Source organism: Panulirus ornatus, chromosome 36, assembly GCF_036320965.1.
Source record: "Panulirus ornatus isolate Po-2019 chromosome 36, ASM3632096v1, whole genome shotgun sequence".
NCBI lineage: Eukaryota > Metazoa > Arthropoda > Malacostraca > Decapoda > Palinuridae > Panulirus > Panulirus ornatus.
This window is the reverse complement of record NC_092259.1, coordinates 8,524,732-8,551,278: the sequence shown is the minus strand read 5'-3', so window position 1 is coordinate 8,551,278 and position 26,547 is coordinate 8,524,732. Positions and strand designations below refer to the sequence as shown.

The 26,547-nt window shown below is 49.4% G+C and overlaps 2 protein-coding genes across 3 annotated transcripts in view; one reads left to right on the top strand and one right to left on the bottom strand.

Moving 5' to 3' along the window:
- Window positions 1–26,547, bottom strand: part of LOC139760289 (uncharacterized) — a 72,655-nt gene that overhangs the window by 27,875 nt on the left and 18,233 nt on the right. For both annotated transcript variants that reach the window (XM_071683254.1, XM_071683253.1), the window contains exons 2-3: window positions 1,464–3,073; window positions 1–1,087 (exon numbers count right to left, since the gene is read on the bottom strand). The exon at window positions 1–1,087 is cut by the window's left edge and continues 8 nt beyond it. In XM_071683254.1, the coding sequence (XP_071539355.1) occupies window positions 1–1,087; window positions 1,464–2,438 (2,062 nt within the window). In that variant the 5' untranslated portion in view covers window positions 2,439–3,073. The remainder of the gene's footprint in view (window positions 1,088–1,463; window positions 3,074–26,547) is intronic.
- The window catches only part of Sap130 (Sin3A-associated protein 130), an 88,779-nt gene continuing 85,528 nt past the window's right edge, over window positions 23,297–26,547 (top strand). Inside the window, exon 1 of the mRNA XM_071683256.1 lies at window positions 23,297–23,387. The gene's annotated coding sequence lies outside the window, so the exon portion shown is untranslated. The remainder of the gene's footprint in view (window positions 23,388–26,547) is intronic.

Genomic DNA, 26,547 nt, shown 5'->3' with positions numbered 1-26,547 from the left:
TGAAGGGAGTGTTGGGGAAGCGATTCACGACTTGCTCTCGGCTGAGGTGCTTGAAGGATATGGAGTCGCGGGTCCAAGTCCACAGGAAGTTGGGCTCCACGTTCCTCAAGAGCCTCGCAACGAGGGGGAGATCCATGTCGCACAGCTCGTAGTCAATGTATGGGTTGTAGGGCTCCGGGCTCGCCTTGGCCTCTTCTTCCGGAGCATCTGCTACGGTCTCCCCTTCGTCTTCGTCGTCGTTTTCTTTTTCCTCCTCGCATTTCTCATCAGTTGGTTCCTCGTTACCTGCGCCCTCGGCGTCATTAGTGGCTTTCTTCTTTGGGATGTGGATTGTACTGTACCTGAAGATTGTGGCGTTCTTCTCGGTGATGGCTTGCGCTATACCTTTCCGTATTTCAGAGGGGCCAAGTATGGCAGTGTTGAGTCTGTCGCAGTTATCCGACAGGTCGTTAGGGTTGGAATCACCGGACTCCTCTGGAATACTGGAAGACTTCCCCGCTTCTTCACTCCCCCAGTGACTGGAAGGTACGGCATCGGTGTCCGACGCAGGGGCGTCATTTGGGGAGGTGTCTACAGAAGTCTTATCCTGGGGTGACGCTACGTTCTCTACGCTGGAAGAACCTGTGCTGGCAGTGATCGCTTTCTGTTGTTCCCCGTCCGACTGTGATGATGGTGAGGATGAGGATGATGCGGGTGAGGGTGACTTATCCGACGAAAGTGGTGAGGATGAGTTGGAGGAAGTGCTGTGGGGCAGAGCAGAGGTGTCGCTCGCGGCGGCGGTGCCTTCGTCCGTAGCAGCTGGAGCGGTGTCTTCACCACCACCCTCGTCTTGGTCCGAGGACGCACGGTTGGACGCCGCTGGGGCTGAGGTCATGCCGTTGCGACCAGAGGGCGCGGAGGAGCCACTGTTGGCCGTGGTGGGAAGAGGGAGGGTGGTGGCCTGGTATCCCACGTGGGGACAGACGCAGTTGTTGGGGTGCGGGTTGACGTAGGGGACAGTGTGCTGAATTTTCTCGACCCACCCCCTCCTCCGTAGGGCGTCCTTGATGGCTGGGAAGTACCCAAATATGGAGAAGACGCGGCCCTCCTGCAGGAGAGAACATCAGGACGTTAAACGAAAGAAGTTAAGAAATTCAAGTTCATGCTTCGTCCAGACAACCTACACACACACACACAACACACAACACACACACACACACACACACACACACACACACACACACACACACACACACAAAATGATGCAGCATTTGACAATAGGGATGTCCAAAGACACTTCACATTGCCGTGATTTCATGAATTTCGTCATGGTCTTAGGTTTGAGGTGATGGTAAACAACTATACACAGTAATCATACCATTAAATATACTACACGACAGGTATATATATATATATATATATATATATATATATATATATATATATATATATATATATATATATATATACGAATGCTTGCTTACCAGTATGGCTCTCTCTGTAAACATTTTCACTTTTTTGATCTGCTCGAAGGACATTTGTTTTGAGCGTGGCGATACTCCACCGAGGGACGAAGAGGACGTTTTCCTGCCTGGAGACCTGGGCATTGCGGGGCTGGTGGGTGCCAGGCCCAGGTCTAGAGCTCCTGGTACTGCTGCTGCTGCTGCTCCACAGCGACCATTTGGGTGTCTGTGGCGTGGGCGAGGGGAGGACCCGGGGGGACTCAGGGACGCTGACCCGGAGAACTTCTTCTGCGGCGAACTCGAGTCCCGGGAGGCGAGGCAGCTGTGCTTGGTCTTGCTCAGGTTCTTGGCGGAGTGGCTCTTCGAGAGCGGCGTCATCGGGGCAGCGGCGGCGGCAGTAGCGTCCCGACCGGCGCTGGAGCCGGCCGAGGTGACGAGAGGCGCCATGACGTTCTTGCGCGAAGCTTTCGTGATGGATTCGCACTTGGAGCAGGTGATTTTGGCGAAGCCGTTCTTACCCAGTTTAGACTGAGGAACTTTGGTGGTGAGCGACGCTGTCGAGGACGGGGCTGAGTTCGGCGGTAATTTGTCCTTCCCGTCCGCGTTCTTCGAGGAGGCCGTCCCTCCTCCGCCTCCGCCGCCGCTCGTGTTGACGGCGTTCTCGTATTTGGTCTGCGTCATGGTAAATTCCTCCGAGATCTTCTTGACGTGCTGCCGGACCGCCGTTGACGGGCGGATGTTCCCCTTGGCTTTCAGCTCCTTCTTGTACAATTTAGCCGTCCTGTTCCAGTCTCTGTTGTTGAGGTGGGCGCCGTCGACCAGGCTGTTGGCCCCCTGGGGCGGAGAGTTGAGTTTCAGGTAGTCGATCGTCGGCCGAATCTCTATGTTGTTGAACGGGATCTTCCCATGCTTCAGCAGTGGGTTCATCTGGGTCGCGCCGGACTCGTAATGCTCCTGCATCTTGATGGCTCGTCCCGGGATGGCTACCTTCATCATTTATTTGTTTATTTTTTTCACTTCGTCAGATTATCGTGAAAAATATGAAAAAAAAGCACTCGGTGAGTTGCAGAACCTACCCCTAAGGTTTGGCCGCGTCATCCGTCCCGTACGATGTAGGGTAAGTCAGTGGGTGAGGAATGTCATGTGGTAGGTAAGGGCGAGTGGCGTCATCGTACTTCGAGCGTGCAGTTGTTTCCCCGCTGCACACCATAGTGGGCCCAAGACGTTCCACACCTCTTTGCGTCGAGAAGGCCGCCTGTCGCCTCCTCCCGAGCTGGTGATGCGACTTGGACGTACGTCAGTGCCTCCTTCCCCGGCCTTGGTAGGTGCGAACTCCTCCGCGCGATCCTCCCTTGGGGGTCCGACAGAGCCTGCAGCAGGGACGGCCTCGTAGCTCCTGCGAGAAACGAGGCACCGAGGAAGCGGGATTGTCACCGGGTGCAGCGGTAAGCAGCGGCTGTTCGCCGTGTGCAGCGGGCGTGTGGAGGGCGTGCATAGCCGGGTGTGGGTGAGGCGTGAAGGCGCGGCCCTCACAGGGAGACGCGACAACACTCACCACGTCCACGCCCTTCACTTCGGCGGATGGTCAGCATGGTGGTCCTCGCGGCTGTGCGGCACCCCTGTGTGTGCTCCTGAAAACGAAGGGCGTGACGATGAAACCCCTAAAATATACATATGCCTTAAATGGAGACCTTAAAACATCCATATGAATTATTGATACCCTTAAGATACACATGTAAACTGGCACATTACCGAGAGATACAGTTATGTATTGGAGGAACTATTATGAATGATTTGTCATCCTGTTTCTAAAACAAATATGACTTCACTTATGAATATTACTCATTTGTGTATAGTGGGACATTTTAGACCAATATGAAACTAAAGCTTTTTCAAGGGATCCTGTTTATTTTGGGTGGAAGTGTACATGGCGTGATTCACTTGTTATATGACTGCAGAAGATGATCAATAACTGATGATTTTTTTACTGGCCTCCTTCCCATACTGTGCTTCGGTCGATACTGTCAGGAGACGACCCAGTGTGTGTGTGTGTGTGTGTGTGTGTGTGTGTGTGACACCACAGATCCCTGAATACATGTGCGTGCGTGTGTCTGTTGTATGACTACACTTGGATGTTATATTTGCCGGTGTGTTGTTACACAACATCATGGACAAGAGCTCGGCCCTCTTGGCTCTGATGTTTCACTGCTTAATTACAAGACCGTGGCAAGCAGAGGTCAGAGGGAGGTACGGGGAGAGGAGGTGAGGGGGTAGGTCAGCCTAGAAGGGTCAACTAATCCAACAATTTACCCCCCCCTTCCCCTTTTTTCCCCCTAATTACTCGAATCTTGAAAATTTGATTGGGATTACTTAATGATGACGGACTCGCCCGTCGCTTGGGCGGATGAGTGTCAAGCAAATAACCACAGCTCAGTCTTGTTTTTTGAGAAGGTCTTGTTGGCCTCCAGTGTGGAATACGAGCCAGCGCGGCAGCATATTTTGCAGGTGCAGTAACCCTTGCTGTTGGGGGGGAAGCGACGGATGCAGGCACACCGTGGCGTGCGTGATTGCATGTCCCGTGCTAACCTCGTTTTATTTTCCCTTAAATATGGACACCCCCTCCCCTCCGCTTTACGACACAGACCTCTCCATTTGGACACACCCCACCCCCTCCGCTTTATGACACTGACCTCCCCCCCCCCTCCGCATTACGACACAGACCTGCCCATTTGCGTCGGCTCATGGGTCGTTCCTGACGACTTGGAGGCTAGTTGCTAAGGTGTCCTTGTACCTGAGGCTCGAACTCCAATCTACCTGCTCCAGAATATGGGTTTGAGGATGTCCTCGGTGCTGCGAACCCCTCACTGCAAACTACACGTCCAAGTTTACGAAGGTGGGCCCCTCAGTGGACCATGTCCACAATGCCTGGGGGTCATGCAGCTATTGATCAAGCACTTTTGGGTGTTGGGGGGATGATTTTGGCCCGTCTTGCAACTGGATGTTGCAGATTGATCAGTATATGAGCAGCAGCCATGCATGGCGTCTAATTGTTTTTTTTTTTTATGTGGCGTCGGGCGAGTGAGTTCCCGTGAAGTTGGACCAGGAGTCTGGTTAAGTGGCATGTCTGGTCTAAGACTAGACTTCGCGCTCCCTGTATGGTCATGATTATATTTGCAAGCGAATACCGGAGGATTATCTGAAAGAGAGAGAGAGAGAGAGAGAGAGAGAGAGAGAGAGAGAGAGAGAGAGAGAGAGAGAGAGAGAGAGAGAGAGAGAGAGAGGAACTAACTTTGCGGCGAAGTAAATGGGATGCAAGTTGGAGAAGTGAGTTGATCAGGGCCGAACTGCTCTTGGCTTTACTCTCTATACGTGAGGGGTGGAGAAAGAGGACAAAATAATATAGAAGTATACTGATTGAATTGAAGGTCTGAAGCGCGGCGAATCTTCGAAGGACAATAACTTCAACAATAACACGATTTGAAACGGCTATAAATTGGGTTTTGAAAGCATTAGCATTAACCAGATGAGAAACCGTGAGACATTGCGTTTTGGGAAGCATTAGATTCAACTAGATGACGTCTTCCCGACCATCATCATTTTCCCGTCCACCTGTGGTTGTGGTATTTATAGAACTGTAATAATCTCTCATTTGGTTTGATACAAGCAAAAAAGTCCGGGCGAACTCTGTTTTCAGTCTTAGCTCTTACAATAGGTGATGTATCCACAGTTTATTATTTGATATATATATATATATAAACTTCACATCGTAACGGACGTGGGGTTGGCCACGCACGTATTGCGGTGTATTGATACACGGTAAATTATTTAACCCCATGAAGATGCGCTCCGCCCCGACACAAGCCCTGATCTTGCCATGCATGTTTCATGCGGACGTATATGGCCAGAAATGAGCCCTGAACATGGACGGTGCAGTTGGCGGCGATGACGAACGACGCCCCTGGTGACCGGCGGGCCAGCCTAGCAAAGTAACGGTACTGTAAGCCTTCCTCCGCTGGCCTGAGATGACGCGCCCATGCTCAGTGGGATTTTATACCGTTTTCTTATAGTGTCTTTTTTTTTTATGGGTACTCCAGTGGTGTCGGAAAAACTGGCGGGGAGTGCGTGCGCTGTGAGCCAGCTTTTCAGTGGCTGTTTAGCTCCACTCCTATGGCCCATGTTGCTGTCTTTTCTCGCTGCCTCACCCACGCGTGAAATGGGTGGCATTCAGGCCCCAGACGTACACCGTCTCCTCTCCGTCCCTCACATAACAACAGCGCTCCCAGATGTTGCTCCCCGCCATGGCAGAAAACGTCGTCATATGTACTCACATAAAGTAGGTAAACACACACACACACACACACACACACACACACACACACACACACTCGTGCGTGTAGTGTACTTCTTCTAGCTCCGCAGTAGACCGACGAAAAACACGACGCAAGAAACGGCATTCAAACCAAGGTCCATGATTCAAAGTTATGTTACCTTGACCTCATCCTCTGGGGGGTGGAACGGCGGAGGAGGAGGAGGAAGGGAACGTTACGAGCCACCAACATTCTTTTCCAGAGACCCTGCTTGAAGGGAGAGAGAGAGAGAGAGAGAGAGAGAGAGAGAGAGAGAGAGAGAGAGAGAGAGAGAGAGAGAGAGAGAAATGTTGAGGCATTTACTTGCCATAATCCCAGCGTTAGAACGGACCCCCTCCCCCCAAAAAATTAAATTGGTTTCGTTGATCCCGACGTTTTCCTTGAAGTTAAAAGTCTCGAGTAATGGATCATCGCCTAGCCTAGGAACGCGCGCTTTTCGTTTAAAACGCCTTGGGGGTCGGTCTAGCTGATGTTGCGCGTTTTTTGTTTTAAAACGACGTAGTCTTGGGGGTCGTCTTAGCCGATGTCGCGCGTTTTTTGTTTTAAAACGACGTAGTGTTGAGGATCGTCTTAGCCGATGTCGCGCGTTTTTCGTTTTAAAACGTAGTGTTGGGGGTCGTCTTAGCCGATGTTGCGCGATTTTTGTTTAAAACGACGTAGCGTTCGCGTGGCCAGTTTATGTGTGTTGCATGTGAGATAGACCTACATTATTTTCTTGAAAGTGAATTACACGAGTTTTTAGACTGCAATCAATAGATGGCTTTTTACTCGCAGCTTCCCAGATAGGTTTTTTTTTTTGTGTGTGTGTATGTGAAAAATTAGCGTCGGACATTTAATACACCGGGAACATGGGTTAAAAAACATAGCAAAATGTAATACAGTATACATAATTACTTCGTATATCTGGGTTGGGTGCCGTTATGAAAGGGGGCCAGACAGACTGTGTTTACGAAGTTACATGGACCTCTATATAATTTGAAAATGTAATTATTCTCATAAGTCACGACTCATAAGCGGGTCTTGGAAGTACATAAAGCTGTACAATCACGTGTATACTCATCATCAGACTTTTTAAGAAAGAGAAAATGTAATTCGAGCACTCACTTTTGTCCCCTCTCTTGCATATTCTAACCAGCCCTCAGGCACTTTAAACCCCGGTCATACAGACGTTTTATGTTCCTTGACTAAATCATTCATCATTGTCAACCCATTTTTTTTTTATGAACTCAACTTCAATCCCATTTACTCCAGCATCTTGGCTAGGCTCTCTCTCTCCTCCTCCTCCTCCTCCTCCTCCTCCTCCTCCTCCTTTCCTCTCCTTTCTCGTAGCCTAACCATACGCCAGGTCTCGTAGTCACTCACGAGCTGCCTCGTCTCGACACACATCGTCCACCCTGTCATCTAACGCATACAGCATTCCATCATTTTACTCCCTCTACTCTATCTTCCCTCCTCATCTTGTTCCCTTCACTGTCGCTCCCATTCATTCTCTTATTCTCACGTTATCCATCTGCCAGAACCATTTTCCTTGTCTCCAGTTCGTTGATGCCATCATCCCCCATCTCTCATCTGCACTTTTTCTCCAGCACTCCAATCAGAAGCAGGGAAATTATGGACTCCTTGGTGGCGATAGGTTCCTCGACAACACTGTGTTTTTCGTCCATTTGTCGATTTTGATTTTACTCGCGCTGTAACCATATATACATATATATATATATATATATATATATATATATATATATATATATATATATATATATATATATATATGTATGTATGTATGTATAAAACATCGTATATGTGTAATTAGGATATATTTACAAATATGTAGCCAAGACATGCTTTAAACCATGTGGCGTCTGTCACCAGTCTTTGCACAACGTGCGTGACTTCTTCCATAAATCTTATCATTACATGTGTTTTGCGTGACTGTGTGATGTATGCACTCACTGTGTGTGATGAATGCACTCTCGTTTGAAATGATAGGTACTGATACAGTGCTCCCTTCCCTTCCCCCTACATCAACGCCACAGGAAGCAATAAAAAAAAGCGTCCCCTCCCCCTATATATATTTTTTTTTCCACATTATCGATCGGAATATCAACTACGGGGGCCTCCATGTTTGGCCTGGTGCTTAAACCCTTTTGTTGGATCTGTTTGTATTAGGAGGAACAATGAGCGAAATCAAGGTTCGCACCTGTGTGAATGGGAGTCTGAGTGAGTGATGTTTAGAAGTGAGTGTGATCCCTGGGTGAGGGTGAGGATCAGGCCGAGGTGGTGGTGGTGGTGGTGCTGATGGTTTGCTGGGCCTCAGCCACCGGACGTCCTGACGTGAGGCTAGGTTAGGGCGGCCCTCCACGCGTCACCCTACCTCGCCTGTACTTGTGGACGGCTTGATGTGATGCTGGGCTAGGGCGGCGACCCTCCATACACTTTACGTTACCTAGCCCCGTACTAGTGGACGGCTTGACGTGATGCAAGGTTAAGGCGGCCCACATTGTCACCTGACGTAGCCTTTGCTACGAGGTGTCGTGACGGGAGGCCAGGCCATGGCGGCCGACACGTCATCCACCCAAGCCTCTACGGGTGAACGCCCTATTCTTGAGACTAGGCTTGGGCAGCCCTTGCGCCCAAATCCCCCCACCCAGCCTACACTACACCTTCATCACTGACCTTTCTCTAGTCGGGTGGCGTGGTCTTGCACGTGTGGTGCCAGGAAATGGGGCTTCCCTCACTAATTCAAAAGAGGGAATCCAATGAATATTTCAGAGACGCGGGGCGAGCCCCAAGCGCTTGGGCCGCTGTTATTTTGCGAGCCTCCTAGGAACAACACACGTCGCGCGGCCTGCGAGTGAAAATGCGGTACACTTTTTTGTGTGTGGACCAATTAATTTCGTAGTTATTTAATACTCCTGCCGTAAACTGCCTGGCTTGTGCTGTTGTGACGGGAGGTGGCGGTGGGGTAGGCGTCGGTGTTGCGCTGCTGAGCCACCACCTTCTTTCCTTCCCATCGCCTGATGATAATACGTGTGATGGAAGGGGCCTGTCGTCACCCTGGAGAAGGCCAGGACTATGGTGCTCTGAAAATGGGGAGGTGGAGGTGAGGGGTGGGTTTGGGGGAGGAGGGGCGCGCGCCTCCGGTCTCCCCCCTTCCCTCGTCCCTTGTCTGCCCATTTACCTCCGACATTATATTATATTCTACACGAGGGATTGGGGAAGGAGGGAGGGGATCCATTCCCTCATTTCTCCAACTGGGCTGGATCCACCAATTTGGCTCGCTGTCCCGGAACAGTGAGGCAATCACGCAAGCCTCTCTCTCTCTCTCTCTCTCTCTCTCTCTCTCTCTCTCTCTCTCTCTCTCTCTCTCTCTCTCTCTCTCTCTCTCTCAGAACACGATTAATGAATTCCATGTCGAGTTGGTTATCATAGGAGGTAATGAAGGTTTAGTGTGTATTCTCATTGGCTAACGTTGAGGAAGCCTACTGTGCGTCACCACTGTTGACCAATGGACCAGCAAAGCTGGACTTGCATAGAGGCTGATGTTTAGGCTAGGAATATATTTTGTAATCGCGTGGGAAAAATAATGTAATACACCTAACCGTTCCTACAAAAAAAGGACAGCCAGCGCCCAGATCTGCTATCACTGGTGTACATGACTCTCGTGTCTGTAAATGCACTAGTAAATGTAAAGGAATTGTCATACGAGATGGAGGGTTATGTGTCTGTAAATGCACTAGTAAATGTAAAGGAATTGTCATACGAGATGGAGGGTTGTGAATAAGGTTCCGTTTGTCATTTTTGTTTATTTTTCATACATTACCAGGATTGAAAAAATAATGAAATGGAATGGAAATAATTAATCTACTAGCGTTCCTCAACGTCGTTTTGCTGTTTATAGAGTTAGGCAGGGGCGAGAGAGATGTGGTGGTGGCGGCGGGGTCATCACATATTCCCTACCAACGCTACACTCACACACACACACACACACACACACACACTTACCCTATCCACACTCTGCATCCACATCGTGTTTCTCCGGTCTATTAGATTTTTTTTTCATCCTCAAAAATCGACTCCCCTCTTCCCCCTTTCCCGTCCCTGCAGATGCTTGGATAAGATCCACCACCATTTCTGGCGTCGAGGCCTTCCCCCCTTTACCCCAACCTCACTCCCACGACGCCGGGCATGTGTTATGCGGAAACACCCAGCCCAACCCCCTTCCCCTTCCCCCCTCAAGTCACATGAGGGTCGATAGTACGGGCTGAGGCCTGCACTGCGAGCCGACAAGACTCGCTGTTCAACCTGACAAAGTTTTATTATTTTCGGGTGCGTGTGGCGCCGCGTCTGGGACGTCTCCTGCAGTTGGCTTCGGGAGGTGCGTCGCGGGTGGGTGGTTGTGGGCGGCCTCTGCCATGCTGTTGTGGATTTGTTCTCCGGATACGATCGTCTTTCCACACTTCCGTGGCACCGCGGGGGTTCCCCCTACCCGTTACGAGGACTGCTTTGTATTAATCCAAACTGCATCGGACAGCTCCCGCGACCTGCATGAGAGAATGTTCGTCGATTGCCCTCAAGCATAACACCAGTGTGGGACATGATGCATCCTTCGCGCGTTCAGGTTACAATAAAGCTGTGCGGTAATTGCCACCCTGAGACTTCAACGAAATTTACGCACACGGCACGTGAAAAAAAGAGGAGGGAATGGGGTTGAATCAAAGCCGGAAATACTCATGATTAACGAGCCGAAATTAGGAGTGACGGTAGGGGAAGGTTAACGAGTGGTGGCGAACCATGCACACACACACACACACACACACACACACACACACACACACGTAGAGACGTAGTTAGAATTACAAGCACCGAATGAGAGACAAGAGATGGAGGAAGGGGGTTCTGGTTCAGACAGCAGCGGAGGAGACAAAGGAGTCTGCGGGTAAAGCCGAGGTAGAGAGAGAGAGAGAGAGAGAGAGAGAGAGAGAGAGAGAGAGAGAGAGAGAGAGAGAGAGAGAGAGAGAGAGAGAAGGGTATGATCGGGTTGGCGGCGGGAGAGGGGGGGGGTGGAAATTGTCGCTCGGGTGGTGTCGTGTGGCAACTTTCCCCATCGATTCTATGGGCGGTTACGGACTTCCTCGTTCGATGTCCAGACGTGGGAGGGGTGGACTGCCAGCGCTTTTTTTTTTTTTTTTCCCCCAATGCAATCATGATGACCGGCCGGCCAGCGATGTGGACGAAGGACAAAATTATCAGCCGTATTTTTCTTTATACTTTTTTATTTTTCTCATGAGCCTCATGAAGTTGAATTGCATCCACTTGCCCCAGAATGTCGCTCGTTTTACTTACACCACTTCAGCTCATTCGTGCGAACATGGACGAAATTTTGCTCACGTCCCCAGTTGCATCTGGTAACACACACACGAGTGTAGAACTCTCCCCTTATACTGTAGATAATTACAGACGTTCAAGAGATTGGGTTATATGAGTATCACAACTCCCTCCCTCTCCCGTCCAAATGGGTAATTGATTACGTACATACCCTCGAGAATCACCCTGTAATCCTTAGGGAGTAATTATACAGAAACACACTCACTCTGTGCTGCACATGTCTTCGAGACGTATAGGAATAGAACAACAACAGAACATAACATGAAATTAAACGAGAAACTTATGAAAAGAAAATGTAAAGAAGTAATTTTGTAATATTACAGCGGGAGATGAACGGAGTAGAAATAATTGAGGACATGTGTAATGCAGGCAGGCAGCGTACATAACTCTGAAGGAAATTATGGTGAATGTTGAAGAGGTGGGGCCCCACGAGTGTAAAACTACTTCCTCATGCAGTACAAGTGGGTAATTACACACACACACACACACACACACACACACACACACACACACAGAGTGTTCGTGCAAGCAGACGGTTGAACCTTTGGTTGTCCCTGCCTCCTTACTTCCTTGATAGCCTAGCCCCAGCCTACGCTGCACCTGCCTCAGTCCCTCGCTGCACCTGCCTCAGTCCCTCGCTGCACCTGCCTCAGTCCTCCGCTGCACCTGCCTCAGTCCCTCGCTGCACCTGCCTCAGTCCTCCGCTGCACCTACCTCAGTCCTCCGCTGCACCTGCCTCAGTCCTCTGCCACGCGTCCAACGCTGAATGTCAGACGAGTGGCGCCTTAGGCTCTACAAAAGCAGCTTTTTACCCAGACTGAACTCCTGGGGGGATTAAAACCATTGATTTTTTTTTCTTTCTCCCGCACTTGAGGCTTTGCATATATTAGTGTTGAGGGCCTCAGACCGGCCATTGCAGCATTACAGACGAGGCTTTCTGTCGGTGCTAAGCTCGCTCTCAACCCCCCTGAGCACGACGCGACGGTGTGATGACTGGACTCGACCCTCGTCGACTCGACTCTCTTGAGTATCAGGCGAAACCTGGCCTTCGCACTCGGGGCCCTTCCGAGGACGACGTTTATAATGATTAGTTTAAAGGCTATTTTTCTCTATGGAAAAAAATAATCTATGTAATTCTCTCCAGTCCCACCTCACTAATCCACGTGTTTCTGTTTTCTTACGCTATTAGAGACAGCCTCTTTAGGGTCCAATGTCTGTTGCTGTTTGAATTCCTTTGTATTCCATTGTATTGCGTAAGGGAGGACGTGGTAGGCTTGAGCGAGGTGGGTGGACTTGAGGGAACAGCTGGGAGGACCCTCACGTTTACTCCTGAAGACCCAAGGCTATTGAGCAAGATAATAATAATTTAGGTCGCTAAATGCCTTTGTTGTCGTAGCAAGTCACGTCGGCGGAGTGTGCAAAGTCTTGCATTTAGCTGGTCTGCCAGAGTCCTGGTAGATTCATCGGGTCAACCAGTGTTTAGGAATATGACTCAGGAACCTTGATTCTGGGACTCGGGGCTGGAAAGGGGCATCTCGATGGGGCAAATGACGTCTTCATCTTGCGTCCTTGCAATTCACCGGCGTGTTGCGAGGACTGAGCTTTTGGCTGACACTCAAGCGAGATCCACTGCGTAAAAGAAAATTTTTAAGGTTGGGGACTTAAAGAGATTGGAGTGTACGGTGAGTGGCCTCCGTCTGCATGTCACGCACGGTGTATTATACTCCCACACATGCACGCACGCACGGACCCTCACACACACACACACACACACACACACACACACACACACACACACACACACACACACACACACACACACACGGTGTCGGCTGCATAGACGGAGGACACACAAGAGATCGCTAACACGTTGACCATGACGGTGCCATCCTTTTTGCACAAGGGCACGACCCAAGGGCACGACTGTACGACCCGAGGGTTATGATGGGGAGGCCTTCGACTTGCTTCTCTGGGTCGGTGTGGTACCGAGAGATCTCCAGCGGGACGCGTTGCGAGTCCAGAAGACGGAGATGTCAGTTAGAAGTCCCGTTTTTTGTGACGGCTCTCATGGGTCTACATGACGGCTCACTCTGTCACCCTTGCTAACTTGCCACACATCGTGGATGGTGCTCATAATACAAAGCTGTCGAAGGCTTATTAGGGTTTCTGATTACAGAATTAAAGTTATATATATATATATATATATATATATATATATATATATATATATATATATATATATATATATATATCCCTGGGGATAGGGGTGAAAGAATACTTCCCACGTATTCCCTGCGTGTCGTAGAAGGCGACTAAAAGGGGAGGGAGCGGGGGGCTGGAAATCCTCTCCTTTCGTTTTTTTTTTTTTTATTATTATTTTCCAAAAGAAGGAACAGAGAAGGGGGCCACGTGAGGATATTCCCTCAAAGGCCCAGTCCTCTGTTCTTAACGCTACCTCGCTAACGCGGGAAATGGCGAATAGTTTGAAAGAAGGAATATATATATATATATATATATATATATATATATATATATATATATATATATATATATATATCTATATATATAATGCACCGTCGAAGAAGTTACATGCACACTTGCTTTGAAATACGATGATTTCGAAAATTAGGACATACATAGGAAAACTGGTTAATCACATACTGAAACGAACCCACATCAGTCACGTAACTTCTATATTATAAACTATTTAATAAACCTGGTCGTAAATCGTATACTTAATACTCTTTCGAGGTTACGTATTTATATGAAATAGAAAATGTGTATGATGGCCTCGCCACGGGAAATATATATATATATATATATATATATATATATATATATATATATATATATATACTCATTTCCGTCCTTCAAAGGGTTGGTATAGTCTCGCTCTAAGCAACAAGTGGAGTATCCTTCCCACCCCACAAGCCAGCTACGGGAGCAGGAGTGTTGTGCTCGGTAACGTAACGTAATTTAAGACCTAACCTGATTTCCTCTGCTCTTAACACTCCTTACCACACCAGCCGCCTCTGGGAGAGATAGTGGGTCGGTCAGTGTCCAAGCTAGCGCCCGGCAGAGGGACCTCGCCCCCTTGGCTGTTCTTGCCCACTTGGCTGCACAGCTTAAATCATTCCAATTAAAAGCGAAACTCGTCCGCCATTCTCGTGCGATAATGCACCAGTGAAGGGCTGGATGCCATTACTTGCGCCAAATGTGGAATGCTACTTTGGACGAATTTTATCAGCGTGTGTGATGAAGCGACGGTTCGGCTGGCTGCGGCCAGCGCACTCCATTTAAGACCTGTTAAGGCTCGTAGATCATCGCTTACATGTTTTGTTTCATTCTTGGTCGTTACAGCATCGGAACCGGTAGGAAACCTGTTTCTATACCTCACTGAAAAAAAAAAAAAGAAACGCGTAGCGAGTGTTTATTGGAATCCGTGGATCTCTTAGGATAAGTTGCTGAGGCTTGTTGCCATACGGGAGGGAGGGTGTGCCACCTTTCTGGTTGGTAGGGTGAGGGCGGCAGGCCAGGATACCTTTCCCCGCCAACAAGGGCCTCGGCGGACGCTATCCCTGACGAAGCGGCCATCTTTCTTTTTACGGTGCGAACGTTGATCGTCTTCCCTCAAACGTTTATAGGCTGATTTCCCGCAAAGGTTTATTAAAATGATGTACTCAAGGTCGGGGGCCTGTGTTATTTTCTAAGGTGGAGATCAGTCGCTGTTTTAAAAGCCCCAGATGTTTCAGTCGCTGCTTTAAAAGCCCCAGCTGGCTTATAATAACTTCATATGATGTTGGAACATTATGGAGGAGGTATCTCTTTTGGTATTGACAGCGGATGGACGTTTGGCCAGCGGGAAATGGACTCGGGAATCCAATATTTCTCTTTTGGGGGCGATCACGCACATAGCAGGCCATTCGCATCTGAATGACAAGTGTGCCAAAGTGCGGACGTGTGTGGGGAATTGGCTGGATTTGGTGAAAGCCACACGCACTCAGAAGTATATAAGAACGTGAAGTAGGATAGATAACACGCTGGCGGTGTTGCACGAACGTCATGAACTACACATTCGATGGTTTGTGGAGGTTGTAAGAGAATTTGGGGTCGTCTGTGGGAGGCGAATCATGAGAGATAGTAGGTAGGTGACAGATAGAGGGGGCGTGGTAGTACTGCATATGTGGGACCTGCAGTGATGATGGGAAGTCTAGACAGGACTTGGGTTGAGGGAAGACCTGTGGGGAAAGGAGAACCTGTAGTGAGGACCTGTGGGGGAAGGCGAACCTGTAGGGAGGTAGGATCTACTGTCAAGATAGACCTGTGGTGAAGGACCTGTTGTGAGTGAAGACCTGTGGTAAAGGAGGATGTATGGCGGTGGAGGGAGTGCTCGTAAGGGAAGACCTCTATCGATGGAGGACCTGTAACAAGGGAAGACACGTACTAGGTCAGGACCTGTAGCGAGGGGGAGGCTCTACTGTAGTAAGACCTGGTGATTAACTGAGCCAGCTACCACGGCCTTGTGTGAGCCAGGAGATAAGACTGCATGGAGTCTGTCTGCCTTCATGCACGGGTGATTTGCCCAGCGACCAACTGAATTTATTTATTCATCTATTTCTCAATATGATAGATTGAAAGTTGTTGATGTCTTTATGAACTGATATTCATGCAATTTCGTACATTGATCAAGTGTACAGAGAACCCATCCAAGCAGTCAGCCTCGTACCCCCAAACACCAGCTAAATTTCAGGGTGTTACACCCCTGAAGCCGTAATTTCTCTCCATTTTTTTTTCTTTTTTGTAAATTCCATTTGGAAGGCGGGCGGTCAGGCTTTGTCATCAGAGGTTGTGCCCGTAATTGGCGGTCAGTCATCATTTGCGGTCATTTCCAGACCCATGACTTTGCAGGCGCACTGATCCGAGGGAGCGCTGCTTGGTCTGTGTGTGTGTGTGTGTGTGTGTGTGTGTGTGGGGACAACATGACGAGGGATCACGGTCGCTCAAGTCTTATTTTTGGACCTCCGTTGTCTGCGGCGACGTAACGCCACCTGTAATGACCGGCAACGCTGGTGAGTAAGGTGGAGGCGAGTCATTTACCCGAGCTCCTCCGTCATTATCTGGGTATTCCTCAGTCTGGTCAGAGCTGCGAGTGTCACGAGAGGCGGCGGGCCGCATGCGACTGTGTACACCGTGGGCCAGTCAGGGGGGGGCCAGGAGGAGGGCCGCATGCGACTGTGTACACCGTGGGCCAGTCAGGGGGCCAGGAGGAGGGCTGCATGCGACTGTGTACACCGTGGGCCAGTCAGGGAGGGCTAGGAGGAGGGCCGCATGCGACTGTGTACACCGTGGGCCAGTCAGGGAGGGCTAGGAGGAGGGCCGCATGCGACTGTGCACACCGTGGGCCAGTCAGGGGACCAGGAGGAGGGCCGCATGCGACTGTATCACCGTGGGCCAGACAGTGGGGGGGCCACATGTAACTGTTGAGACGACCCCCATCCATCACTGCTGCAGCGGTGGTCTATAGCACTGTCGTTCACTGGAACGTGAGATAATAGGATACTCTCCCCCCATGTTGGCTCACGAAACAGCACACACACACACACACACACACACACGCCGGTCGACCGTTGACGTGTTTCGGCCGGAGAACTCACGCCATGACATGACATGACTTGACGTGACGACGGCGGTTTCTTCAACACTGTCGCCTCAAAACCGAGAGGAGGGACTGAATGACGTCATTCACAGGGCAGCATTACGATGATGGGATAACATGGGGGGGTGAGGGGGAAGGGGGTGTCCGGAGATAATGTCTGTTTGTTCCTGGAAATTGATTTACAGGTGAAAGGGCGACCTTTTTCGATCCCCTGAACACGAAGGTCTGGCCTTTCAACCACGACGGTGCGGCCCTTAGGATGTGAGGTGGTGGTGGTGGTGGCAGGGGAGAGTTATGATTGCGTGACCTTTGACCTGACCCGTCGTACTCAAGGGATGGGGTTGTGTTAGTTTAAGTTAAAGATATGACCTGGGGATGCGTGACCTTTGACCTGACCCGTCGTACTCAAAGGGAGGGTTGTGTTGGTTTAAGTTAAAGATATGACCTGGGGATGCGTGACCTTTGACCTGACCCGTCGTACTCAAAGGGAGGGTTGTGTTGGTTTAAGTTAAAAATATGACCTGGGGATGCGTGACCTTTGACCTGACCCGTCGTACTCAAAGGGAGGGTTGTGTTGGTTTAAGTTAAAAATATGACCTGGGGATGCGTGACCTTTGACCTGACCCGTCGTACTCAAAGGGGGTGTTGGGTTGGTTTAAGATATGACCTGGGGATGCGTGACCTTTGACCAGACCCGTCGTACTCAAGGAGGGGGTTTATGTTGGTTTAAGTTAAAGATATGACCTGGGGATGCGTGACCTTTGACCTGACCCGTCGTACTCAAGGAGGGTTTATGTTGGTTTAAGTTAAAGATATGACCTGGGGATGCGTGACCTTTGACCTGACCCGTCGTACTCAAGGAGGGGATTGGGTTGGTTTAAGTTAAAGATATGACCTGGGGATGTGGGCATTAACTGAGGGAAATATCCCGAGCCTTGAGCCATGTCTCACCGCTTGTTATCCCTCACGTGTTGAACGCCAGTGTGGACTTGCAACTGCCGTCTGGCTTGGTAATAGTGAGGGAGGAGGAGGAGGAGGAGGATCAACGCTGCCGACGGAGGTATAGATTTGCCTCCTGCCACGGGTCGACTTCGCTTGCAAATGAGCGTAAATCGTGGCTCGTTAATATTGCTCGGAACGCGAGCTGCAGCCGGTGCAGCTGGTACGGTGCCTGAGCTGCAGTGACAGCTGGTGCGGTGCCGGTGTTGCAGTGACAGTTGGTATGGTGCCTGAGCTGCAGTGACAGCTGGTACGGTGCCGGTGTTGCAGTGACAGTTGGTATGGTGCCTGAGCTGCAGTGACAGCTGGTACGGTGCCTGAGCTGCAGTGACAGCTGGTACGGTGCCTGAGCTGCAGTGACAGCTGGTACGGTGCCTGAGCGGCAGTGACAGCTGGCACGGTGCCTGAGCGGCAGTGACAGCTGGTACGGTGCCTGAGCGGCAGTGACAGCACACCTTGATCTTCAGCGTCGGGGCTGGGCTCCACGTGGAAGCAGGTGTAAGATGAGCTCCATTTAGGGCGAAGGGGGACTACATGCTTGCGGCATCACCACTCATAGGCGGAGGTAGCACACACACACACACACACACACACACACACACACACACACACACACACACACACACACACACATGAGTCATCACCTGGCCAGGCCGGGGTCGGATCTGCCTGGGTTCGAATCCTGGGCGTGGCACTCGGCCTACACCCAACACAGGGCTGGTCGATGATTGGGTACCTGGTATAGGCTGGTGTGTGTGTGTGTGTGTGTGTGTGTGTGTGTGGAGCAGGTGAGCGTCCACCTGCACCAACAGATGGGTGGTACACCGCCGGGCGAGTCCACCTGGCCCGCTAAAAAAGAAAATGTCTGATGATTCACCATTTTTTTTTTTTTTTTTGTTCCTCACTGTAGGTAAAGTCGACGTGTGGGCTGAGCTGGTTTAGTTCTTCTGTGCCCCTCTCTCTCTCTCTCTCTCTCTCTCTCTCTCTCTCTCTCTCTCTCTCTCTCTCTCTCTCTCTCTCTCTCTCTCTCTCTCTCTCTCTCTCTCTCTCTCTCGTCTTGCAGGAGTGAGTGTTCTGTTATCCCGCGAGGTGTATCCCTCGTTAATGCGGGCGGTAGATGAAGGAGGAAGGAGGAGGGAGGGAGGGTGGTTAGCTTTGTCCCTTAAACGGGCGCTTCCTACACACACACACACACACACACACACACACACTGGCTTAGGATTAGTCTCATAGCGAAGAATGTCACGTATTGAATGTTCGTGAGGGGCTGGTGCGTTGTGAGGGGATGGTGAGTCGTGAGAAGAGGTTGGTGGGTCGTGAGGAAAGGCTGGTGGGAAGTGAGGAGAGGCTGGTGGGTCGTGAGGAGAGGCTGGTGGGTCGTGAGGAGGGGCTGGTAGGTCGTGATGAGAGGCTGGTGGGTCGTGAGGAGTGGCTGGTGGGTCGTGAGGAGTGGCTGGTGGGTCGTGAGGAGGGGCAGGTGTGTCGTGATGAGAGAGTGGTGGGTCGTGAGGAGAGGCTGGTGGGTCGTGAGGAGGGGCAGGTGTGTCGTGAGGAGGGGCAGGTGTGTCGTGAGGAGAGAGTGGTGGGTCGTGAGAAGAGGCTGGTGGGTCGTGAGGAGGGGCAGGTGTGTCGTGAGGAGAGGCTGGTATGACAACATTTAAGTATATATGGTCAACATTGCCCCATCCGGGAGCGCCTCACTGCCCGACTTCAATACGCAAGTTATATTTACAGCTAACACTCAGCGGATCTCTCTCTCTCTCTCTCTCTCTCTCTCTCTCTCTCTCTCTCTCTCTCTCTCTCTCTCTCTCTCTCTCTCTCCTTTATTGCCCAGCGTCGTCCATTGGGCCCATTTAAGGTTTAGGACAGGATCGGCGCCATTTGGAGATCGGGAACAGGCGTAAAGATGGGCAAGGGTGTGCTTCCAGAAACTGGTTCGCTGAGGCGATATTCCCCGCCCGGGAGGTGGGGGTGTGGTGGAGAGTGTTCGCTCTCGAGGAAATTCTTTCAGATATGGCCACTCTACGTCTCCGGGATGGGTCGGCTGGGAAGCCAGCGATCGCGTCACAGAATAGCGCCACACCTTTCCCCAGACTCCAGCAGGGTGGTGTAGCGGTGGTACTGCCTGCCTCTGTGTGTGTGTGTGTGTGTGAGTGACGGTGTGACGCACACGTACCTCATCGTCGTGAGGAACCAGGAATGAGGCGGTCATACTAGAGGAGGTGAGGTGTTACTTGAAAAAGGCATCGAAGATGATAACCCCGCTTCCCCCCGTCTCCCGGCCCCGTCTGTATCCTCCCGTATTTCCACGCGAGAGTGAGTCATGAGGACGTGCCCTCCCTGTGGCCGTCTCCCGCCCACAGCCTTACACGAATCCGCCCCTTCCTCATCTCACACACACACACACACACACACACGCGCGCGCGCGCAATGACTATAATGATAATACATTATTATTATTATTATTATTATTATTATTATTATTATTATTATTGTCATTATTATTACTATTATTATTATCATTATTATTATTATTACTATTATTATTATTATTATTATTATTATTATTATTATTATTATTATTATTATTTATTATTATCATTATTATTATTATTACTATTATTATTATTATTATTATTATTATTATTATCAATATTATTATTATTTCTTTCTTTCTTTCATACTATTCGCCATTTCCCGCGTTAGCAAGGTAGCGTTAAGAACAGAGGACTGGGCCTCTGAGGGAATATCCTCACCTGGCCTCGTTCTCTGTTCCTTCTTTTGGGAAAAAAAAAAAAAAAAAAAAAAAAAAAATTATTATTATTATTATTATTATTATTATTATTATTATTATTATTATTATTATGGGTTCATCTCAGTAACAGACCTCTTAATGGCCAACTAGACACATAACGTAATTTCAGTTGCGTGTTTGTACAGCGAAGGTTGTATAATGAATGTATACGGACCACGCCCCCCTTCACGAACCTGGCCACGCCCCTCACACGCCATACCGAGCACATCCTGACCACGCCCCTCACAGCCAGAGAGAGTCACGCCCACTCCAAGCGGGCTTCCCACGCCCATTATAGTTTTTGCCGTCCGTGACTTCAGTGAAATCACTGCGTTACTCTACTGATGATATAGTGTCTCACTACTGACGATATAGAATCTCACTGTTACTTTACTGATGATGGAATATCACTGTTATTTTACTGATAGTCTTGATGTTACTATACTGATATGGAATCTCACTGATGCTATACTTAATATAGAATCTCACTGTTGCTATACTCATGCTGGAATCTCACTGTTACTCTACAGCGGAATCTCACTGTTGCTATACTCATGATGGAATCTCAATGTTGCTATACAGTGGAACCTCACTGTTGCTATACTCATGATGGAATCTCACTGTTGCTATACAGTGGAACCTCACTGTTGCTATACTCATGCTGGAATCTCACTGTTACTCTACAGCGGAATCTCACTGTTGCTATACTCATGATGGAATCTCACTGTTACTCTACAGCGGAATCTCACTGTTGCTATACTCATGATGGAATCTCACTGTTGCTATACAGTGGAACCTCACTGTTGCTATACTCGTGATGGAATCTCACTGTTGCTATACAGTGGAACCTCACTGTTGCTATACTAATGATAGAATTTCACTGATGGCATGTCACAGCTGTGGTTACGACTCGGTGACTGCTGTTTGTGTGTTTTTTGGGGGAGCGAGTTTTACACACGTCAAAGTTTGGGATTCTTTTGGTGTTTCTGTCATTATTTACTTCGCATAAAAACATGTTGATTTGCATATCATTTCCGCTCTTTTTTTGTAGTGATGCGTGCGTAATTCACTGGACGTATCAGACGACCTTTATATACTTCTTTATGTCCCGTCCATTAATGATATAATGCAGCAATTTTAACTATGGTTAATATGTGTCTGTAAAAGCACTTACAACGTAAGAAAAAAACAGTCATTAACATGAACTTGGCATCTTCATGTAATTGCATCAGCCAATGATGTTCCACCGTGCTAGATATCGACCAGTCAGGAGCGTCGTTTCTCGTCATGCCACATATCGACCAATCAGGAGCGTCGTGTGGCGGCGGCGTGGCTCCCACCCTTGTGTTGGTTGGGTGGGGTCAGGCCGGGCTGACTCACTCGCTCCCATGCTCTCTCTCGCTTCCATATATTTATATATTTATTTCATTTATTTATTATTTATTTATTTATAGTATCGGTACTTTATTATCCGTACGACCCTTGAGCTCGACGTTATGACCTTTATACATCAGTACGACTCCTTATGATGGCGTACCGTTGACGCTGGAACCAGAGTAAAGTGATGAAAGAGACTAGATAAATGTATTAAATTCGACAGGTGGTGGTGGTGAGGTTTGTTAACTGCACCATCTCTCAGTTGGTGTGTGTGTGTGACGTCAGAGGTAACTCAGGAGGGGCCCTACACTGGCCACTCACCACGACACACCAACCACTCGCGGGTTACAGAAGTTACAGTAGAATTGGTAACTTCACTGTATGGTTTGGTATGGCATATGTAGGCCAGTGGTGATGATTATTCAGATGATTTTAATTATGGCGTCATATTTGCCACGTCATTCTTGCTTGTATCTCTTCCTTTGGTTATATGTATATATATATATATATATATATATATATATATATATATATATATATATATATATATATATATATATTCTTTTTCTTTCAAACTATTCGCCATTTCCCGCGTTAGCGAGGTAGCTTTAAGAACAGAGGACTGGGCCTTTGAGGGAATATCCTCACCTGGCCCCCTTCTCTGTTCCTTGTTTTTGGGAAAAAAAAAAGATATATATATATATATATATATATATATATATATATATATATATATATATATATATATATATATATATATATATCCCTGGGGATAGGGGAGAAAGAATACTTCCCACGTATTCCCTGCGTGTCGTAGAGGCGACTAAAAGGGGAGGGAGCGGGGGGCTGGAAATCCTCCCCTCTCGTTTTTTTTTAATTTTCCAAAAGAAGGAACAGAGAATTGGGCCAGGTGAGGGTATTCCCTCAAAGGCCCAGTCCTCTGTTCTTAACGCTACCTCGCTAATGCGGGAAATGGCGAATAGTTTGAAAGAAAAAGATATATATATATTATATATATATATATATATATATATATATATATATATATATATATATATATATATATATATATATATATATATATATATATATGTTCGTTTACGTCACACACACACACACACACAGACACACACACACACACACACACACACACACACACACACACACACACACACACACACACACATGTTGATGTTACTGTAATTATACCATTCCTTGCATTACACAACGAATAAATGGTTTATACAAGCCCATTTGTTTCAGATGAATCACTGGATGTAATTGTGCGAATTTGGCCCAGCACACACACACCCCCTCGTGCTGTACAGGGAGACGGGTCACGTGATGGGTACATTACACCGTACAAGGTACGTGGTATTAATACTAGTGCTTTGTCGTGGGGGAGGCTGGAAGGCTGGTGGTTGTAATGACTTTTCGCAGAGGAATGTGGCGCGACGTTTTGGGTTTGCGATCAAACGTTTTTTTTTTTTTGGTTGCTGAGTTGTACCGGGGGAGGGATGGTGTGGCGTTATGTCCATCTTGCGTGCAGGTTTGGCCCAGGAATGTTAAAGGTGGTCACTGCAGGTGACAGTGATGCACACGTAGACCAGGACAGTGACTTGGTGAGGGTGTATTTTGAGGGGCGGGCGGTGAAGACCAGGATGACTAGTGTGGGTGTAGTGTGAGGGGCGGGCGGTGTACACCAGCATAGTGACCCAGTGAGGGTGTAGCGTGAGGGGCGGGTGGTGCACACCAGCATAGTGACCTAGTGGGGGTGTAGTGTGAGGGGTGGGCGGTGTAGACCAGGATAGAATGACCTAGTGAGGGTGTAGTATGAGGGGCGGGCTGTGGACACCTGCATAGTGACCCAGTGAGGGTGTAGTGTGAGGGGCGGGCGGTGTAGACCAGTATAGAGTAACCCAGTGAGGGCGTAGTGTGAGGGGAGGGCGGTGTATACCACCATAGTGACCCAGTGAGGGTGTAGTGTGAGGGGCGGGCGGTGTAGACCAGCATAATGACTCAGTGAGGGAGGGATGGCTGGCGATGTACACCCACCTATTGATGGTGTCATCTGGGCCACTCCCCTCTACTCTACACGACCATAACCACAGTACGAGTCACCAGGCCCACCTCACTCCTACACACACGCCACCGCCAACCCTATATTTAGTGGAGTATTTTTAGATGCCAGGTGGATGTACGGCTACGCAATCTTGACTAGCTGGAGGGTCCGCGGGTCAGAACTCCGGAGGTAATGACCCAAAGCCTTCTCGGACACGCAGACACGAGGTCGCCGCAGACGCTGACACGGGAGGGAAAGTTTGGTGCTTGAGAGCACCGATTAGACACGCAAGGAAGTTTTTATTTCATAAAGCCTTGTGGGTCAAACGGGCAGGTGCGTGACGCCCATCGCCGGGAGGCGTGAGGGGTGCGTGAGGGCTTGACACTGGCGTGTGTCCAAGCGACAGAGGAGGGCTTAGAGGGGAGGAGGCTGTGGACATCCAGGTAGTAGGCCTATACACGCTGATGCCTGAACATGCTACCGTACCCTACACCTCCCTCACCCCGACACCACGACCTACGCTGCGTCATGAGGGATACAGTTTAGAAAGAGGCACTTCGCGGGTGTCGATCGGGGACGTCTCGATGGTTCCTGGAGGAGAAAAAAACCTGAGTAGTCCTCAGCAAACGATAGATGATGTCGTCTGTTTAGCCTATTCTATTTTGTACTCCCGTTTTCCAGTTCGACGGGTCAATATCATTAAATTATTATAGTTCCATTTATCTTTAATGATGCGTTATCTCGGGTTTTAATAGTATTTTCTTTCTTTAGGCTTGACCTCGTTAACGTAAATTACTAGGAATTAGTATCAGTAATACTGCATTATGTGGGACTTATTTATGGCTCTGATGCGAAGAATAGGATTCCATTGTTTTTGTGTAACACGTCTTCTGTTATTTGATAATAAGGATTTACTGTAGGCTTTACTTTCCATGTTTATCTTTAAATCTTGTCTCTTGTAATGTAGTCGATTGTGGTAGTGGAAGAGGTGGAGGGAGGCGGTGTTACAGGTGGGGAGAATCGGGGTTACAGGTGGAGGGTGGTGGTGTCACAGGTGGAGGGTGGCTTTGTTATAGGAGGAGGGTGATGGTGTTACAGGTGGAGGGTGGTGTTGTCACGGGTGGAGGGCGGTGGCGTCACAGGTGGAGGGTGGTGGTGTGACAGTCGGATGGTAGTGGCTTCAGACTCGGGAGGGTCATGGAGGTGACCGTAACGCCAGGGCAGCTCGTTCACCGTAACAGGCAGGTCCTTAGCTTAATGTATATAATGATCGCGCTAATGTATATGATAAACACGCAGACTCAGTCTCGTAGCTCTGGTTTAAACGAGCCGTGCGGTAGATACGCGCATCGTGCACGGCACCGCCCTCTACCCGTGCACTGCTGGGTGCCACTAGCACTGCCAACCACAGTAGGTCGGCTCACCACCTTTCTGCCACCACCCCTGGCCTGTCTGAGGCTGGCCACGGGTGCACTGAACGAAAGCCCGGCTGGTGGTCGTGTGTGTGGCGTACACTTACACTGCCTCGTTCGTGTACACGCGATCCATCGGAGAGGTTTTGAGGGGGTAAGTGTGGCGTGCTTGGAGGCGGGACGTGTCACCCGCTGATGCTACGCCGTTGTGTGACCAGGAACAACCCCTCGCAGGGTGGCGCTCCACGCCATGACCTCACAGTATCTCTCCTCACCCTCCGGCGCCAGCTACGTGAACAAACCTTAACTCGTATATAGAAAAGGATTTTTTTCCCCCCAACCTCACGTACTTATCGTCGCATGATCTTCATCGATGAAAAAAAAACAAAGTAAATGATTTTTACTTTCTCTCCTGAGCCACCGAGGGTAAATGACATGGAAATCGCCGTAGATATTTGTGGTTAAATATTCATAACCGCGACATCCGAGAGAGAGAGAGAGAGAGAGAGAGAGAGAGAGAGAGAGAGAGAGAGAGAGAGAGAGAGAGTAGGGTTGTGTGATGGAGATACCGCGGTGTGGGCGACGCGCCATGACGGGGGCTGTCATGTATGTCTTATTTCTTGCTGTGTGTGTGTGGGGGGGGGGGGGGGGTTTGCGTGCGCGCGCGCGCGTGTGTGTTTCTGTGTGTGTCTGTGTGTGTGGGAGGGCAGGAGGCCGGGAGCTTCCTGGAGATGTGGGAGGGAGGCGAAGCTGTGTAAGAACGGCAGCTTATCTGGAGGGAACACGTCGAACGCACTTCCCGACGTCCACACAGCAGCAGCATCCGCACACTCAGTCTCCTTCAGGCGCGAGACGCGACTGGCCTACCAACTCCCCGCGAGTAGACGAAGCGTAATTCGATGCGACTACTTGCGTCCTGGACAGGCGACGAAGGCACAGACGAAGGAAGGGTCGTACTTCGTCGGGTGGGATGAAGGATGCACGTGTGCCCGGTGTGGGGGTGGGAGGGGGTCGTCATCGCGTGAGGCCACAGGGGCCGGGCCGGGTACGACC